The sequence below is a fragment of the Anolis carolinensis genome, chromosome 2 (genome assembly GCF_035594765.1).
Source record: "Anolis carolinensis isolate JA03-04 chromosome 2, rAnoCar3.1.pri, whole genome shotgun sequence".
Lineage (NCBI taxonomy): Eukaryota > Metazoa > Chordata > Lepidosauria > Squamata > Dactyloidae > Anolis > Anolis carolinensis.
The window spans coordinates 284,422,915-284,442,885 of NC_085842.1; the positions used below are offsets into that span (position 1 = coordinate 284,422,915).

Consider the following 19,971-nt stretch of genomic DNA (forward strand, 5'->3'; position numbering starts at 1 on the left):
ACCAGTCACGCTTGCAAAGAAGGCAGAAATGAGAACAGGGCCTCCCCAGACGATCTTCATTTCCAAGGTGGTTCATAGGGAAAGATACATTTGGACAGGTAAGCTGTCCAAGCTTAATAAAGAATTAAAATAAGTCTGATATATATATACAGTAGAGTCTCACTTATTCAACACTCGTTCTGGATTATCCAACACATTTTTGTAGTCAATGTTTTCAATATATCATGATATTTTGGTGCTAAATTCATAAATACAGTAATTACTACATAGCATTACTATGTATTGAACTACTTTTTCTGTCAAATTTGTTGTATAATATGATGTTTTGGTGCTTAATTTGTAAAATCATAACCTAATTTGATGTTTAATAGGCTTTTCCTTAATCTCTCCTTATTATCCAACATATTCGCTTATCCAACGTTCTGATGGCCCGTTTACGTTAGATAAGTGAGACTCTACTGCAGGGGTCCCCAAACTAAGGCCCGGGGGCCGGATGCGGCCCATCAAAGCCATTTATCCGGCCCCCATGGCACAAGGGCAGAAGGGGGTTAGACTAAATGACCCAAGGGGTCTCTTCTTCTCTTACAACCATTATTATTATTATTATTATTATTATTATTATTATTATTATTATTATATTTTTTGACACAGCAAACAAGATAGATGTGCTGGATTTCATATCACAAAATCACATTATTATTATTATTATTATTATTATTATTATTATTATTACTATTATTAACATTGAGGCTGGGTGGCCATCTGTCAGGGGTGCTTTGCAGGTGCTTTTGATGCACAAAGGCAGAAGGGGATTGGACTCAATGGCCCAAAGGGTCTCTTCCAACCCTCTTTATTATTATTATTATTATTATTATTATTATTATTATTATTATTATTATTATTATTATTAACATTGAGGCTGGGTGGCCATCTGTCAGGGGTGCTTTGCTTGTGCTTTCGGTGCACAAAGGCAGAAGGGGATTGGACTCAATGGCCCAAAGGGTCTCTTCCAACCCTCTTTTTATTGTTGTTGTTGTTGTTATTATTATTTTATTGTATGACACAGCAAACAAGATAGATATGCTGGAATTATTATTATTATTATTATTATTATTATTATTATTATTATTATTATTATTATTATTGCTCGGTGGCCAACTATAGTCCGGCCGTCCAACGGTCCGAAGGATCGTGAACCGGCCCCCTGTTTAAAAAGTTTGGGGACCCTTGCTCTACTGTATATATAAATGTAATGTGCATTTTACTATGGAGTAAACAACAAAACTACTGAACCAAATCACACCAAATTTGGCCACAAAAGACATAGTCATCCAAAATATGTCTTTCAAGCAAAAAAACTTAGAAAAATAAAGTCCAAATTAGAGGAAGAGGAAGAACAGTTTTTTCCCCTTGCTGCCAGTTAGAAGGGTAGGCCCTGCCCACTTCATCTCCTAGCAACCCACTCAGCCAGAATGGAGCTCAGGGCTTCTTGACTCAGGCCTCTTCCACACTGCCTATAAAATACAGATTATCTGATTTGAACTGGATTATATGGTAGTGTAGACTCAAGGCTCTACCACCACCTATATAACCCAGAATGCCAAGGCAGGATAATCCAAAGTATCTGCTTTGAACTGGATTATCTTGAGTCCACACTGCCATATAATCCAGTTCACTGTGGATTTTATACAGTTGTGTAGAACGGGCCTCATATAATCCAGTTCTAAGCAGATAATATAAGATTATAAATATAAAATATAATAATTACTGTGGTATAATAATACAGAACAATATATTCTCTAAAATCAGGACGGTAAATAAAGAGCAACACTCTGAAAACAGGGGAATTCCAGAATGACAACAACCAGGGCCAGCTAACACCTCCCAACAAAGGATTCCTCCAGGCAGAAAGCAGTCAGGCTTTGAAGCTGCAAGGCCATTAAATGCTAATCAAGGTGACTAATTGCAGCATTCATACTTGCCGCACAGAGACTATTAATTGCTATTCAACCTGGCCAACCAAGAATTCCACAAGGTAGAAAGCGGCCAGGCTTGCAAGCAGCAAGGCTATTCAGTGCTGTTCAACCTGACCAACCAAGATTTCCCCTAAGTAGAAAACCTTCAGGTTTTGAAGCCACAAGGCTACTCCATCCCATTCAACCTGCCCAAGGAAGGATGCCCCTATATTGAAAGCGGCCAGGCTTTGAAGCAGCAAGGCTATTCAGTGCAATTCAAATTGGCCAAAAAACCATTCTTCTGGAACGCAAGTACCCAGGCTTCCAAGCAGCAAGCCTATTCCATTGTATTCTACCTCCCCAAACAAGGATTTGCATAAGAAGAAAACAGCCAGGCTTTGAGGCTGCAAGGCCATTCACTGCTATTCCACCTGGCTAACAAATGATTCCCATAAGCCACAGCAATGCGTGGCCGGGCACAACTAGTCATTTTATAAATGTTGGATTGGCTCTAAAGGGAGTTGCCAGGTTGTTATCCCACTGAGGTCAAAGTAACAAGTTTAGTCATGAATATAGCTGAAATCCTATTGAAATAAATGGACATATATCCAGATTACTTTCTCTGGCCAGAATCTAATGACATACTTCAACTGCAGACTGCTGCTTCTACATAAACTGGCAATGTTTTGTCCCTAGAACAGGACCTTTTACACTCTCAAACTCTGCTCCATTGTGGGGAATCCTCTGGAATAGACTTTTTGGTGTCAAAGAGGGCTGCAGTAGATAGCCAAAGGATGAAAACTTTGATTCTGCTGGTACTGAATATCAAAATATACCTTTGGATCCATCTTATTGTGTTGCAAGATGTCTGACCATATCTAGTATTGCCAACTGTGGCCAACAGTCTTTTCTTCTTTTTTCAGCATTTGTCCCAGCATTTGTCCCGAGCCCCCAGATGGCGTAGTGGACTAAGTGACTTGAAGGTTGGGTTGCTGACCTGAAAGCTGCCAGGTTCGAATCCCACCTGGGGAGAGTGTGGATGAGCTCCCTCTATCAGCTCCAGCTCCATGCGGGGACATGAGAGAAGCCTCCCACAAGGATGGTAAAAACATCAAAACATCCGGGCGTCCCCTGGGCAACGTCCTTGCAGACGGCCAATTCTCTCACTCCAGAAGCAACTCCGGTTGCTCCTGACACGAAAAAAAAGCATTTGTCCCACTTGATGGCAAGATCTGCTTTATTGGTTTGTTGGTGCCATTTCACCTGGTCATGTACCTGATCAGGGTGTGTGCCAGCAGTTTTCAGATCATCATGCAGCGTGTCCAGCCAGCATTGCTTTGGTCATCCCTTTGGTCTCTTGCCAGGCATTTCTAAACCAAGAGCAATCTTGTGAATGGACTTGTCTTCACCTCAGAGAGCAAAGCCAAATCATTGCCTGATGTCATTGTTGCAGGTGTGGTCAAGGTGCGTGTCTGTAAGCTGTAAGTCATAGTATCCACATCTCCATAACACTGAAGCAGCGTTCGGCTTCCTTTGTTGCAACTTTGTTGCAATTGCAGCCAACATGAATCCAAATATTTATAAAGAAAAAATGCATTTCTATTTTTGAAAGCAAATGAGAATTACATAAAAATACCTAACTAATTTGTGAATTCCTCACCCCTTCTTTAACTCTTGATAATGTAACTCCTCTGTCTTATTAGCTGTTTTCCTTTTTCGCTATGTAGAGAGCCGTGCACATTTTGTACAGAGCAAGTAGTGTTTTCCGTAACTTTCATATTTCTATACTTTTATAATTTGGTTTCACCATACTATTTTAACATGATTATTTTTCTTTAGGAAATCATCCCCCCCCCCCCCGCCCCGTTTTTGTTAAGTCTGACATGATTATGCAGGTTGAACCTTTGTGGAATTCAATGTGCTATAAAATGTGGCAGCAAATGTTAAACTTGAAAAACCAAAAGAAACAAATACCAGAAACTCTAGGGTCATGAAGAATGTAGAATCATAAATTTGTGACTGCTGCAATGGGAGTTCCATATAGGAAATATAATCTTGCTTCTGCCCAGATTTGAATTGCACCATCTGTCCAAGTAGCAACCAGCACAAACTAAGGTTGAGCCAAAAGAACTAAATGTTTTACACAAACAATTGCTGGTAGTAAAAAACAAATGCCAATTTCTTTAGTTGTTAGTTTAAGTAAAATCTAAAGAAATATTTGCCTATCAGTTTGCACTGTCTTGCTTTCACAGCTGGATTTTCTTGCCATCAAAGGGATCATTGTGCGGCTAAATTTCATTTCCTATATAGTGTAGTATGCCATCAAATCCACAATCAAATCACTGGCATGTTGTGATTGTGCCTGCAATCAATAAACAAGGAAGAAAGAAGCAGTAACTTTGTGAGGGAAAGTGGCATTGAAGCAATAACCCCAAACAAAAGAATGGTTCCAAACAGCATTTGAAAAGATGAATCTTCTTCCCATCAAAGCATTCTTAAGGAAATTATTTCTATTCTTCTCATCCTTGCTATTTGTGGGCGGAACACTGCAAAGTGAAAATAGCTCTCACAGCTGTAGCTTTTATTCCTTTTCACAGCAAACTCAGGTGGTTGAGTGTCTATTAATTTGGAACAATATGAGACTGTAGATGAGTGTACACCCCTCCCTCCTGGAATCAGCCTAGTGGTCCAGGTTTCAATGGTGACAAGGAATACATTGGCATAGTTAAAACTGATGTACAACTATATCTCTTCCTGGAGAAATTTGAGCTGGCCTCAGTAATGCATAACTTGGTTATATCCCATTTGGGTTACTGCAATTTTCTGCCTCCGGGACCTTGGGATTCCTTAAGAATAGCTGGGGATAGCATTGATGAGTAGAGGAGAAAGAATGTTTTCTCTTTCCTTTCATGAAACCATCTTCCAACCCACCTGTTCCAAGCTGTCTGTAAGAGCCTTGGATCAGACAACTCATCTCAGGAGCTGAAGATATCCTGCAGGATTTATGTTGTACACCCAACACTTGTGTACCATTAGAATTGCAGGTGGCATAAATAGTACAAATCACCCCAAAACACTGTAACAGCCACTATGAAAACAAAGTCACACAGCTACAGAGCTATATTAGGAGTGTTATGACTTTCCTTTTGTTAAAAAAAAATACCTCAGAATTTAATTTGTCAGGCAACTTACTGTGAATTCTCTTCCTCCTCCCCTCTTTAGTAAAATGACACCTTATGTCATGACCAGTTAGGATAGCAAGGGTGAGGAGTTTCTAGATGGGCCAGCAGAGGAGATGGAGGCCAGAAGCTCCCAGCAGTTTGCCCTGCCTATCTCAGTCACTGAAGATGAGCCTTCCGCAGCTGCAAACACTCCCCCGCAATCTGGGCAAGTTTCTCTAGAGGAAGGTGAAACAAGAATGTCTGAACAAGCCACACACCTCTAGAGCATGGGAAAGAGTGGGCAGATCATTGGAGGTCTCAGAGATGAGTGGAGAAATTATCACTAATCAAGCACCAGCTGAGATCTTAAAATTAAAAGCTCTCAGTGATGTGCCTCTTGTGGCAGATGTTGTTACCTAACGTGAGTCTGATGCCTTTTAGCTTTGTCTTGGGACCTGACTCTGTTGCTTCTTGGTTTGCTACTTGAGGACGTCCGGCTTCAACTTCTGGTAATCAGGTTTCTGACTCTGGCATCTTTGTTTGTTTGAACTGCATGTTACTAACTATGGACCTGACTTTTGGATATTCTATTGCTTTCGAAGCACTCTTGTAATCAGCATTCTGACCCTGGACTGTTGACCTTGGCTATATCAGTGAATTTACTTGAACTTTGCTGCTAAGCTGCAGCTTTTACGACTTTACAAGTACAGAACAACTCCCTGACAATCTAAATAAGGCACAACACACAAGGAACAGTATGGGAGGAAATAAAGTGCAGCAGATACTGCCAGTTCATCTTGCCCTCCAATACCAAGGCACTGGCAGTAGGGATAGATAGAAGGAACTTGTCATCTGTTTCTGGATCTAAGCATGATGGAGCTGTGCCTACCTCTTCTTCTTTCCCTCTGAGACCAGGACAGTGTCAGTTGGGACAGACTGCAAGCCTTTCATCTGCTTCTGAGGCTAGACATGAAGGATTTATGTCTGCCTGTTCTTCTTTCCCTCCAAAGGGAAATTGTAATGGGAGAGAACCTTTAATCTGTTTCTGGACCTAGGCATAATGTAATTCAGTGAAAAGGAGCATGGTCACTAACATATTGCTGAAAAAATATGAAAAGCATTTCCAAGACAGCATACGAAAGAAGCTGTAGCTTTGAGTAAAAACATCTACATATTAATTTGCACCTATAAAATTATAATTCAATGTAAAGGAAACACTATGTATCTTATCATACAGGGGAGGATTTTGATCAGTTCCTATGTGCCTGCTTAGTCTGCAACTATTTGTTGAAAGGTAGTTTCAGTAGCCTTGTTTTCCTTCATATGATTGGTTATCTTTAAACTGAACATAAGGAGGATAGCAGCCTCAAACAAAAGATGCTATGAAACACAGGATTCATAGAGAATTCTAGCCATGTTTAATGGTCTTATTCTCTAGATCCTAGCAATGTGGTAAATGGAATCAAAAAGTGCACATTTTCATTTGTTTTATAATAAAAACTTCCAAATTTCATAAATGGGAAAGAAAGGATATGAGATTCAGGCAGAGATAGTTGATTGTGCAGACTTTCATTGTCTGCCATTGAATATCTCTGTATTGAGCATGTGTATGGCAACGAGTTAAGGTTTCCCCTTCTTCACCCCCTCTTTTATTTTAACAGCTATAGAACAAGGTTCCTGTACTATTGAATACAGCTAGTGCAAACTGAGAGTGCTATTTCATTTACTTTTTCTAAGAGCTTACCAAAATTTGGAAAGTTCTTCATAAGGGGATAGAAATAACATGTGGAAAAAACTGAAACTGCTGAAGTTTATTTATTCCTATTAGAAAAATATGGAATTTTTAAAGAGTTAATCTGCTGCCATCTAATATATTTGATTGATAGAGGATTGGGCAATACCACATTTAAGAAATATCCTATTGCTATCCATGTTAAGTGTTTTATAGGTCATAAGACACCTTTCTGCCTGAAGGAATGGACTGCAGGCTTTCATCCCTGTCATGGTTTTATTGCTGCCACTTTGGTGGTCTGGTTAATTTTACTTCCTAACCCTGAGGGAAGATCAGATTCTCTCACACAAATCAACCGTAGGCAGATCAACTGCTTTAATGTCTTGAGTGAAAAATATTGACCACTAGGGGGATCAAACACAACTTTATTAGAAAAAGATAAACCATTGTTTAATGTTATCTTAATGTACAAATACCCGCTTTAGTTAAATGCTTCCTTTGACTAGACAGATAATTAATTGTAGCTTAACAACTTGTAGTGAAATCATAATCTTCTGGATGATCAGATATCATCAAAGAGGTCTTCAGGATCACCACCATTTTTTCCTGCCTCTGTAGCCATTCCTTTTGAAGACACTTGCTTGTTTGATGATTTTGGCTTCGAAGAATCAACTCTACAGATGTAAAGTAGATAATGTAATTATTTAAAACAAGATTAGATACTGACATAAAAAGTTAAGTTTATATTCTAGTAGTCTAATAACATATTACATTCATTTGTAGGATAGAATGTTTTGTAAGTTATATTTCTTGTCTGTGGCAAAACCACCAATGAAATTATTCAGGTAACAAAAAGCTTAACTGTTACTTTTTCATTTAATTATCCTTCCCAAATCCCAGTTAACAATCTATTGACAAACTATTGACAATCGCATCTGTGATGCTACTACAAAGAAGAAAGCACACAGCAAAAAGTTGGATGGATTTTTTTCCTGCTTATTTTTGTTAATTATAGCTAGCATCTAATATTTTTACATTATAGGATAAATCGCTCAATTTCTTGGTGTTCTATACATGCCAACATTTAAGGGTTTTTTTTTTTTAAAAAAAATTGCCTATATCAATAATCTCTTCCAGTACCTGATATCTTAAAACTCACATTTTAAATAATGAGATAAAACCCCTCATTTTGTAATGCTTTGCCTTTTGAAACCCCTAGTCCCAAATTCCCCTCAAATGGATGTAAACTGGCTGAAAATCCAGGAAGGGCTGACATTTTTGATCTTATATAGGCTACTGGTTTGGTCTCGGGGGGGGGGGGGCAATGTGGTCCCTAAGACAAATACATTAACATGTTTGAATTGCATATTAGACCTCAGTTTCTGGGAGGGGGATATTATAATTAAAGATGTCAACTGAAAGGCATGCCATGCATTTCTCATAGTGTAATTAGTAGGAAGACCAATGAAAGACTTCCAACTTACCCCTTTCCACCCAGTGTAAGTTTCTGGATGAGAGATCAGCTGAAAATTCTTAATTTATAATTAGGAAGATAGAGGAATAGATAGCAGAATGAATCGTAGATAGCAGAATGCCCAATCAAATACTAAATCAGGAACTTTGCAATTGGCACCTAAATAAAATATTGTTCACTTAAATGTGTTGAAGAAAAGCATTGGGTACTGTGCACAATTGATATTGTCCCCCAAACATAAATACAAGTGCATAGTTGACAGATACAGAATGAAATAAAAAACAGGCATCACAGATTTTATTCGTTGTAAACAACTTCTGAAAAATTAAATAAAAAACAGGCATAACAGAGAGAAAGTTGTCTGCCCTTAGTCAGCAAAATCAGTGTCACTAAGCAGAAACCTGCTAGACATGGCATAGAGCCAAGGTCCTATTAACTAAGCCTCAAAGAAACATCTAGACTGCACATATTCAAATCTTGCCTTGTGTGATACAAAAAACAGCATTAGTAATAATAATAATAATTTGGTGATTTTCAATGCGTGGAAGTCACAGCTTTAGAAGTCTTTTGAGAATTTCTACAAATGTTTGTGACAACAAAATCCTATGCAACACCTCAAAAAGACAGATAAAACCAAAGTTTCTCAAATTCAGAGCTCTGCTACAATGTGGGCTAAAGTTGTTGTTCAATGTTAACTGCTGTCAAGCCAGCTTTCACTTATGGTGATCCTTTGAGTAAGAGAACTTTGAGTCATCCTCTCATCAACAGCTCTTCTCAGGACTTAAAGACTGAGGACTGTGGCTTCCCTGATTGAGTCTAACAACCTTCCTTTTTTCCTACTGCCTTCTACCTTACCAGATGTTATGTTTGTAATTTTGCTTTGTATTGCAAAGTATTTTATATAAACGATTATAATAAATGTGGTTTTAAGACTTACCTCAATTTAAAATAATTTACTATATTGCTATATTTTGGTAGACTCTAGTATCTGCTCGGGATATTTTGTGATGGGAAATCCAACATGTTAAGTTAAGCACTCTGCCTAAGTTTGGCAAAAAGCATCGGTTGATGTGAGTTTTCTGGGCTGTATAGCCATATTCCAGAAGCATTCTCTCTTGACATTTTGCCTACATCTATGGCAGGCATTCTCAGAGGTTGTGAGGTCTGTTGGAAACTAGGCAAGTGGGGTTTATATATCTGTGGAATGTCCAGGGTGGGAGCAAGAACTCCTGACAAGACTCACAGCAACCTAGTGATTCCGGCCAAAAAAGCCTTTGACAACACAAAAAGGATGTTTTCAGGAGAAACATACACTAAAACATATTTTGTTCAACCCAGAATTCTTTCTCATGTTTAATAACTATTAAAATCATTTATAATTGGCTTCTTAAAACTAGAAAACAGTATTTTTTTCCTTAGGAAGTATATCTTTTGGATGGGTGGAGGGAGAACAAATCATACCCTGGTGAGGCAGGAAGTAGACCTATGATACATCACATGGCCAAATGAATTACACCTCTATGACAGCATCCATACATATGGAAACTCCACTTCACATGGGATGCTCTCGACATTAGGGAAAGGCCCACTATACTTTGGCATCATTCTATTTTAGCATAGTTTCCTGGTGGATACCTGAACCAATGCTATTAAAGATCTGCTGCTATTCTTTCAAAATGTTTAGTGTGCTCTTTGTTGTTGTTTATTCGTTCAGTCACTTCTGACTCTTTGTGACCTCATGGATCAGCCCATGCCAGAGCTTCTTGTCGGCTGCCGCCCCGCCGCCCCTCCCCCCCAGTTTCTTCAAGGTCAAGCCAGTCACTTCAAGGATACCATCCATCCATCTTGCCCTTGGTTGATATCTCTTCCTTTTTCCTTCCATTTTCCCCAGCATCATGATCTTTTCCAAGCTTTCCTATCTTCTCATTATGTGGCCAAAGTATCTTTGCCTCTAATATCCTTCCTTCCAGTGAGCAGCCAGGCTTTATTTTCTGGAGGATGGATTGGTTGGATCTTCTTGCGGTCCAAGGCACTCTCAGAATTTTCCTCCAACACCACAGTTCAAAAGCATCTATCCTCCTTCGCTCAGCCTTCCTTATGGTCCAGCTCTCGCATCCATAGTTTATTACAGAGAATACCATTGCTTTAACTATGCGGACCTTAGTTGCCAATGTGATGTCTCTGCTCTTCACTATTTTATCGAGACTGGCCATTGCTCTCCTCCCAAGAAGTAAACGTCTTCTGATTTCCTGGCTGCAGTCTGCAACTGCAGTGATCTTCATGCCTAGAAATATAAAGTCTGTCACTGCCTCCACGTTTTCTCCCTCTATTTGCCAGTTATCAATTGGTCTGGTTGCCATAATCTTGGTTTTCTTGATGTTTAACTGCAACCCAGTTTTTGCACTTTCTTCTTTCACCTTGGTGATAAGGCTCCTCAGCTCCTCCTCACTTTCAGCCATCAAAGTGATATCATCTGCATACCTAAGGTTGTTAATGTTTCTTCCAGCAATTTTAGCTCCAGCCTTGGATTCATCAAGCCACGCACATCGCATGATGTGTTCTGCGTACAAGTTGAATAGGTAGGGTGAAAATATACAGTCTTGCCGTCCTCCTTTCTCAATCTTGTTATTCTGTGGTCTGTTCTTACTGTTGTAACTTGGTCATTATACAGATTTCTCAGGAGACAGACAAGGTGACTTGGTATCCCCATACCAACAAGAACATGCCACAATTTATTATGATCCACACAACTGAAGACTTTAGAATAGTCAATAAAACAGAAATAGATGTTTTCCTGAAAATCCCTAGCTTCCTCCATCATCCAGCGGATAATGGCAATTTGGACTCTTGTTCCTCTGCATTTTCTAAATCCAGCTTGTACAACTGGCAACTCTCGCTCCATGTATTGCTGGAGTCTGCCTTGCAGGATCTTGAGCATTACCTTACTGGCATGTGAAATAAGTGCCACTGTTTGAGCATTCTTTAGTGTTTGAGCATTCTTTAGTTTGAGCATTCTTTAGTGTTTCCCTTTTTTGGTATGGGGACTGATTTTTTTCCAATCTGATGGCCAATCTTGTGTTTACCATATTTGCTGGCATATGGCATGCATCACCTTGACAGCATCATTTTTCAAGATTTTAAACAACTCAGCTGGGATCCTGTCATTTCCTGCTGCCTTGTTATTGGCAATGCTTCTTAAGGCCCATTCAACCTCAACCTTTATTCTTGCTCTAGACAAGAATAAAGACTTGCTTTTCAGAAAATGTGGTTATATGATATTCTACTGAAATACATGTTAAATGTGACCGGAGTTCAAAATCCTCAGACTATGTGAATTCTCATTGGCTTGCCAGAGGTCAATACAGTTGGAGAGACAGTAAAGCTACTGTCAAACTCAAGGGCTGTGTCTGATCTGTGTCCTCAGACATCTATCCTTTGTCACCTTCAAATAGGAAAAAAATCAACTCTGTCTGAGGTCTTTGCCAAAAGTATCCAAATTGCTGGGCTGTGATTTGAAAGGCAGTAACAACATAGCTAGGTATTTGTTTTCTCAGCTGAAAATGAGCTCTACAAAACTCAAGAAGCAGATGTGAGACATCTCAATAGAATTGAGCAATGCATTCAGTGTGATGGGATAATAAGAGTAGGTGATAGGATAAGTAATGGTGATAGGAATGAAGTAATCTGACAGATAAAGCAACTTAAATACTCCTGCCTTTAGCCAAATTCCTAATTGCTACAGTAGAGCCAATTCTTTTAAAAAACCACCACTATTTAGGGTTGTTGTATGTCTTTCGGGCTGTGTGGCCATGTTCCAGAAGTATTCTCTCCTGACGTTCCGCCCACATCTAAGGCAGGCATCCTCAGTGTATAGATGCTTTGTCTTTTTTCTCAATAGCATTTTTTTCAGAAGCAAAGACTGACAAGAGATTAAATAAAATCTCAATATATGTGGAATACTTGGTTTTTAAATAAGATCTAAATATATGTGGACTATTTGGATTTCATCATGCTGGCATAGTCTATCATACCAAAGGCTATGCTGACACATTTATTGGAGCCTTGTTCTCAAATTCCCTGTGTGAGATTTGAAACATAGTCCCATGTTTACGAAACACTTTCTTAGAAATTCTAACAACTACCTTGGAAAAGTACTTGGACTTGGTTATGTCCTCTGCTCTGTTTAATTTATTCTCAGTTAGCCATATCTCTTTTTGTATATGAAGAGAAATGGACAAATTTCCCATGAGGAATAAATTCCTGGTCTCATAAATTGAAAGTTTATATTCCTTGCTGTGTTTCCAGAGTCCCTTTATCTTTTTACTGTGCAAAATAGCATTATATGTATGCCTATTCAGATGGGCATACACAATGCTATTCATATCAAAGGAATGTTCATAATGGAGCATTCCATTAATATGTGAATATGATCTAAGATGCTTATCACATGAGCCTCCTCTCCCAGTACAATTGCGATTTGTGTAAAAATGATATTCAAATTTCAAGCAGGATTGCTTTCTTTCTTACCACACCTTCAGAACCATTGTAAGTTTGGAGCATCTGTGCACTAAAATTATATTGTACACAGCATTTCATACACAAACACAGATGTATAATACACCATTGTGTTACAGTGTTGTAGCATTGTAGTATTGTAACACCACCCTCGTTTACAAAGCTGTTTTTATAATACAAGAAAACTGTGTTATATTAAATCTGCCTTTATTTGTCTCACTTCATTTTCAATTACTGCATTTCAATACTAATATCAAGTTAACACAGAGTTTATGGTATAGTATGGGATATAGTATCAGTTATTTTTAATAGCAACTCTCAAGCAACCGAGAACTACGTTTATTTGGCATCTACCAATCCCCATGGGTGCCAGTTAACTGAGAGACTGCAGTAGTCAAATGTTACCATTCTACTCTGAGCGGTCTAGGACCAGATCTAAGGTTAAAAAAACCCTTAAATTAAAAAATTAAAATATGTTAAAGTATACTTTTAAAAATCCATATTTTAAACATTTCTCAGACTTTCTCATACTGGTTTGGGGAAAAACCCTGCCAAGAAATACAGACGTCTACATGGAAATTAAAAAACACACTAGACCAGTAAAAATGGTCCATATAAAGTGATTGTATAAGTTAGCGTTTCTCAAATTCTGTTCATCCAGGTGTTTTGGATTTCAGCTCCCAAAAATCCCAGCCAGTATATCAGCTGTTAAGAATTGTGGGAACTGAAGTCCAAAACATCTGGAGGAGCACAATTTGAGAAATTTTGGTTTAACATATGAAGCAGTACAGCTATCTGTATTTCCCATATGCCATGGAAATCAAAGCTTGAGGAACAATGACAAGAGTGAATACTGGATGTCTGCCCTCTTCTTCTTCATGTAGCCATAAAACTCATAGAGCAGGAGGAGCCAGGGCTCTTTAATGATAGGTAATGGTCTAGGCAGAAGGCAAGGGTGAGATGCCAGAGGGAAGTGACAGTTAGTTTAATTACAGTCTTTATACAGATACTTGCGGAGAGTTCATGGGGAATTTAAAGTTCAGAAAGGGATTCAGCACTACTTTACTAGTCAAAACTGCATCTGCATTGTAAGTACAATGGGCATCTAGAATTTTCCCACACACAAAATTTGAAGGCACTAATTCACCAAATGACACATGCAAATTTCAGAATGAAAGCTTCATAATGCCCTTATTTTTGTTCAATGGTTAAATTAATACTGGAGTAAAGGTTAAATCGAATTCACTATAATATTCTTGGATATAGTTTGCAATTTTTTTTAAAAAAAAGCTCTGTTACACAAAATACTCTGTTAAAAAAGTACTGCCAAGATTTTATTGCTCCAAATTTTCATATATTGAGTAGAATTCTACTTAATTGTATGCATATTGCAAGTACATACTATAGAGAATACAAACAATGAAAAAAAAAAAGACCGAATAACTAGAAGATATTCATTTTTCATGCCTAAAGTTTTAAATCAATCCAGCATTTAACTGCCTTACACTACTAAATGTTATGATAACTAAAGACTGTGCTGGAAATTATTCTGTTTGGATTTTATAAGGCAATATCCTATTGTGTCTATCTGCCATTTGAATGGACTCCCCTTTCCTGTATTTCACTAAATTTACGCCAAAGGTTTGGATGTCCCTCCAAAAAAGATTTTGGGAAATTATAGGTTACAAGAATGGAAGGGAAAGTCTTGTTACTTGAGCAGAATTATGCTTCTGTGTTATTTGACATGTCCCATTATTATATTAAGTGAATTAACATAGTGATATGTAGGTTTCTATATATAGTTATAACACTTACAACCCTTTCTTCTCGCTTATCAACACACTCAGGCTTTGAGAATTAAATATGTATACCATAAAATATCTCTAGGCCTGAGGTGTGTTAACAAGAGACATACATTCCTGTGGTTCATTTACACTTAAGCTCATTCCTGCATAAAGAAACTCGACCACACAACTTGACTGAGAAATACTTTTGCAGCCACTGTCTCTACAGGGAGAAAAAAGGATCCGATTACTTAGTCATAACCACAAAAGTATACACAGCACAACTATTTGGTTTGCCTAGCTGTTTAGACAAGAGCTTTTACAAACCCAGGACATTATAAACTATTCAGTAACAGAGCAAGATTGACTTTTCTACTTAGTTTTTGGTTATATTTATAGCTATATGGTGATGTTCTATAATTCTTCCCATGACAGAAAAACTACAGAAGCTTGAGCAAACTCAATTATAATGGCCCCTTGAATAGTGTTAATTAGGAACATTATATCTGACAAAGACCTTAAAAGCAAAATTAATAGGGAATATCTTAAATATATCTAGGAGATAAGCCATCAAGAAATAGCTTTGTTGACTTTTAAAATAAACTGTTCACTTTGCTGGCTCACAAAGACAAGTGTTTTGGGCACAGACATCACCTCATTTCCTTTATATTTTTCCGTACCTGATGCTAGTAAATTACCATAACATTTCCTCCTGGTCCATAGGGAATGCTCAAGACCTTACTATCTCAGGGCTTAGAAACAACCTTGGGTCCAGAGTATCTGAAAGACCATATCTCCCTATTAAGCTCTTCATGGGAAGGTTTTCTCTTGGTCCCCTGTTGCAACAGCTCCATTGACTGCTAATCCTTTTCCAGGCACAATTCAGTGCTAGTTTTGACATATAAAGTCCTCTATGGCTTGGGTCCTTGATAGATACTCCCAGGCTAACTCATTCTCATCTGATATCCCTTCTACACTGCCATATAAAATCCACATTATCTGCTTTGAACTGGATTATATGGCAGTGTAGACTCATATATTCCAGTTCAAAGTACATATTGTGGATGTGGACAACAACAACAACAACAACAACAACAACAACAACAACAACAACAACAACTTTTTCTATCCTGCCTCCATGACCCTGTAGGGACTTGGGGTGGCTAACACGGGGCCAAGCCCGAGAACAAATAAAAGCATAATAAAATGCAAGTAAAAACAGCATCAATAATCAAATAAAAAACATTCGACCAGATGATACAAACAATAACAATACAATCACTGTAAAAACCAATTTTAAAACACAAAATGATAACATAGAAGGACCACCATTTAAGAGAAATGGAGTAAAATGGGAGGGCAGTCTAGGCAAAAGTGCAGCAATGTATGGACAGGTTGCTTACCTGTAACCATGTTTCTTCGAGTGTACTCTGTGAATTCACACTAATGGAGAGGCTGCGCCTGCGCAGGTCCCAACGGAAACTCTTCCCAAGCTGAAGTTTAAATTTTGGCGGTAGCCACGCCCCTCCGTCCCCGGAGGGCATATAAGGCAGCCCTCGGCGTCTCCTCTCCAGTTCCTACGCCGCAAAGGCAACGCGAAAGGAAGAGGGTTTGCCAGAGGGGAAGGAAGGGCGGGCTTGTGTGAATTCACAGAGTACACTCGAAGAAACATGGTTACAGGTAAGCAACCTGTCCTTTTTCTTCGTGTACTCTGTGAATGCACACTAATGGAGACTAGCAAGCTTAGGTCTCGGAGGCGGGCTAAGCAAACCCTGACAACGAGAAAACTGTCCAAACATATGTTTATTAAACATGAAAAAATCAAAGAAAACCCTGGTCCAAGGACCCATTAAGGTATTGCATCAAACACACGCCAAACACCGAAAGCAGTTCGGTCAGGCATGATATAACCCTTTAAGAGCACATGTGAAAAAACAGGAAAAACATCATTCCCCTAAGGGGGAAGGCAGTAGCAATAAGGCACGGATCATCAGGAGAGTAGTGCAAACATGTACCAAACAGGAAAAAACAACAAGAGGGTCGCATGAGAAAAGCACCCACATAGAAGTCATAAATGCAGAAGGTTAGGACAAGCATGAGGATAAAACCGCCCTAGCAAAGGCGGCATCCTTCAAAGTTTTTTGGTCTAACCTGTAGTGAGACACAAATGTAAGGGGGTTAGACCAGATCGCTGCCTTGCAGATGGAGTCTAGGGAAATGCCCCTTAGGAAGGCAGTCGACGTGGAGAGACCTCTCGTCGAACGCGGGCGAACCGACGGGGGAGGAGGTCTTTTGGCTAGTTCATAGGCCAGTTCAATGGCCTGAGCAATCCAGTGTGAGAGTCTTTGAGAAGAAATAGGATTGCCCAGTTTATCTGGGGCATGGGCCACAAAAAGTTTTGGGGTCTTTCGAATGTCCTTAGTACGGTCCCGGTAGAACAGAAGTGCTCTACGCACATCAAGGAGGTGCAGTCTCCGCTCAAGGGGAGACGAGGGGTCTGGGAAGAAAGCGGGAAGGACAATGTCCTGGTTAAGGTGAAAAGCAGAGACCACCTTGGGAAGGAAGGTGATGTCCGGACGGAGAACGGCGCGGTCGTGATGAAAGCGGAGGTAGGGTTCTGTCACGACCCAGGCTACAGAGCACCAATAACCATACGCAGAGGCCAGATTCTATCTAATATCTTTATTAAGGAAATATATAAAGTTAGTAAAAGCAAATGTAAAAGATAGTCCAGAAGCAGACCTTCCAGGAAAGGTCAAAATTAGTCCAAAGAAATAATGTCCAATATGAAATATTAAGGTCCAAAGTTGTAATCCAATAACCGAAACACTCACTTTGACAAGCAAAGTGAGGGGAGATGACAAGGTCCTTTAGTCCATGAAACTTGAGCGAGGCTAGGAAATAACTTGATACTTGAAACAAGGCTTAAAACGTGGAACAAGGTAACTAGGAACAAGAACAAGGTCCGTGGAATAACTTGGTAAAATCCGTGGAACAAGGCAAGGATTGGTCCTGGGAAACAAGGCAAAGTCCGTAGATAAACAAAGGCTGGGAAGCAAGGCGAAGGCTGGATAGCAAGGCAAGGCTTGAGCAGGAGCGAGGCTTGAATCGGAGCGCGCTGTCCAGACACAACTCGCTCCGTAGGCTGACGAATTGACTCCGCGAAGTTACTACGCGGGCAAAACACCTATATAGAGTCTAACTTTCCCACCGAAGCAGTTCTCTGGGAATCAGAAACGAAAGCTAAACTCTGAGACCAGATGTTAAACTCCTTAAAGATTCTCACGAGAAGCAGTCTTAATTGGCTACATTCTTAGCTGCAATTCTTGCACTCCTGCGCGAAGCTGAATCCAAACTTCTCTGTTGTTTACAAAACTCCCGGCGCAAGAACACGGGAGAAGTAGGCTCTGGGCTTGTTTGACATACTTCTGGGAGACAACTTTCTTGCAGGTGCAAGGTTCCCAGATCTGCCTGGGAAAGATCTGGCTGAGAGGAATCCAGTTCAGACTGGGAAGGTAAAAAACCCAAGTTTTCATCTTCATCAGGAATTACCATGCCCTGAGCAGGACTACAAGGCCCATGGGTCATCACACTATCCCCCTCCTCAAGGCCCCTCCCAAACTGGGGCCCTCTCCCCGAGGCGCGAGGTCGCGGCTTGGCGGGATAGGTCTGATGAAAGCGACGGGTTAGCTCAGGAGCATGGACTGTGGAGGCGTCTTCCCAAGAGCGTTCCTCAGGGCCAAAACCCACCCAGTCAATGAGATATTGTAGGCGGCGGCGGTGAAAGCGAGAATCCAAAATGTCCTCAACCTCGAACTCCTCCTCCCCATTCATCAAAACAGGAGGGGGGACCGGTTGGTCTGTATCAGGACGCACACCATCCGCCGGAAGGAGCAGGGAACGGTGAAACACTGGGTGAATGCGCATTGAACGCGGAAGTTGGAGTTTGAAAGTCACGGGGTTTAATTGCGCCACCACTGGATAGGGGCCAATGAAACGGGCATCTAACTTCCGGCAAGGGCGGTGGGAGGGCAGAAAGCGAGTGGACAGAAAAACCCGATCTCCTACCTTGATTTCGGGGCCCGGCTGGCGATGTTTGTCAGCGTGGCGTTTATAGTCCTCCTTGGCTTGGTCCAGTTGCTGGAGCAAAAGTTGTTGTACCGCTGTGAGTTCCTGCAGCCAATCCTCTGCTGCGGGAACTTCTGAAGTTTCAATGACAGGGGGAAAGAAACGTGGATGGAAGCCGTAGTTTGCAAAGAACGGCGTTTCTTTTGTAGAAGCTTGAACTCCATTGTTGTAGGCAAACTCAGACAGTGGTAACAGAGAAGCCCAATTGTCCTGTTGGTAGTTTACATAACAGCGAAGATACTGCTCCAAAGTGGCATTGGTGCGCTCCGTTTGCCCATCTGTTTGGGGATGATGAGCTGAAGATAAGCGAGAGTCTATGCCCAATAGTTTTTGTAGCGCCTTCCAAAAACGAGAGGTGAATTGAGATCCACGGTCTGTGACTAAACTCTTGGGCAATCCATGTAGTCTGAAAACATGTTGAAGGAATAGATCCGCAGTCTCTTTGGCCGTGGGGAGGCCTTCGCAGGGAATGAAATGGGCTAACTTGGTGAAAAGGTCCACCACCACTAAGATCGTGGTGAATCCACAGGAAGGTGGTAGGTCAGTGATGAAATCCGCAGAAATTATTTCCCATGGGCGAGATGGGGTAGGAAGGGGGTGTAAAAGTCCTGAGGGCTTCTCCCTTCTTATCTTGGAGCGCTGGCATACTGGGCAGGTGTTGACATATTTTTCCACATCCTTGCGGATCTTGGGCCACCAAAAGTCCCTTAGGATCAGATGCATGGTTTTAAATAGTCCGAAGTGTCCTGCTGGTTTGCAATCATGACACAGACGAAGCGCTTTTTCCCTGCCCGGTCCGGGTGGGATATAAACATGATTTCTATAGCAAAGCAGCCCATCCTTAAGCGAAAAGGGAAAATGCAGACCTTGGCGAAGTTGGTCCTGCGCCCAGGCATCTGCTTGCTGACTAGCCCTGATTTCTTGAGCACAGAGGGGTCCTGGAGTAGAGGAAGTTGAACCAATGGGAATGGATTTGGTGTTCCCCACTGTGAGCGTGGCAAAGTTCTCGGGTTGTAGTAGTTGGGATTCAAAGGTCTCCTTGCGTCCTGCAGCGTATTCCGGTTTACGTGACAGGGCGTCTGCTTGCTTGGTCTGGGCTGGGGTCACATAATGAATCTGGAAGTCGAAACGTTCGAAGAATAAAGCCCAACGTTGCTGCCTCTGATTTAGTTTGCGGGCAGTTCTTAGATGTTCTAGATTACGATGATCAGTGTGGACTTCA

At 40.4% G+C, this 19,971-nt stretch overlaps 1 protein-coding gene across 2 annotated transcripts in view; it reads right to left on the reverse strand.

The window, feature by feature from the left end:
* Nucleotides 1-7,253: 7,253 nt before the first annotated feature.
* xrcc4 (X-ray repair cross complementing 4) overlaps nt 7,254-19,971 on the reverse strand; it is a 153,378-nt gene continuing 140,660 nt past the window's right edge. For both annotated transcript variants that reach the window (XM_008103006.3, XM_008103005.3), the window contains one exon: nt 7,254-7,522. In XM_008103006.3, the coding sequence (XP_008101213.2) occupies nt 7,374-7,522 (149 nt within the window). In that variant the 3' untranslated portion in view covers nt 7,254-7,373. The remainder of the gene's footprint in view (nt 7,523-19,971) is intronic.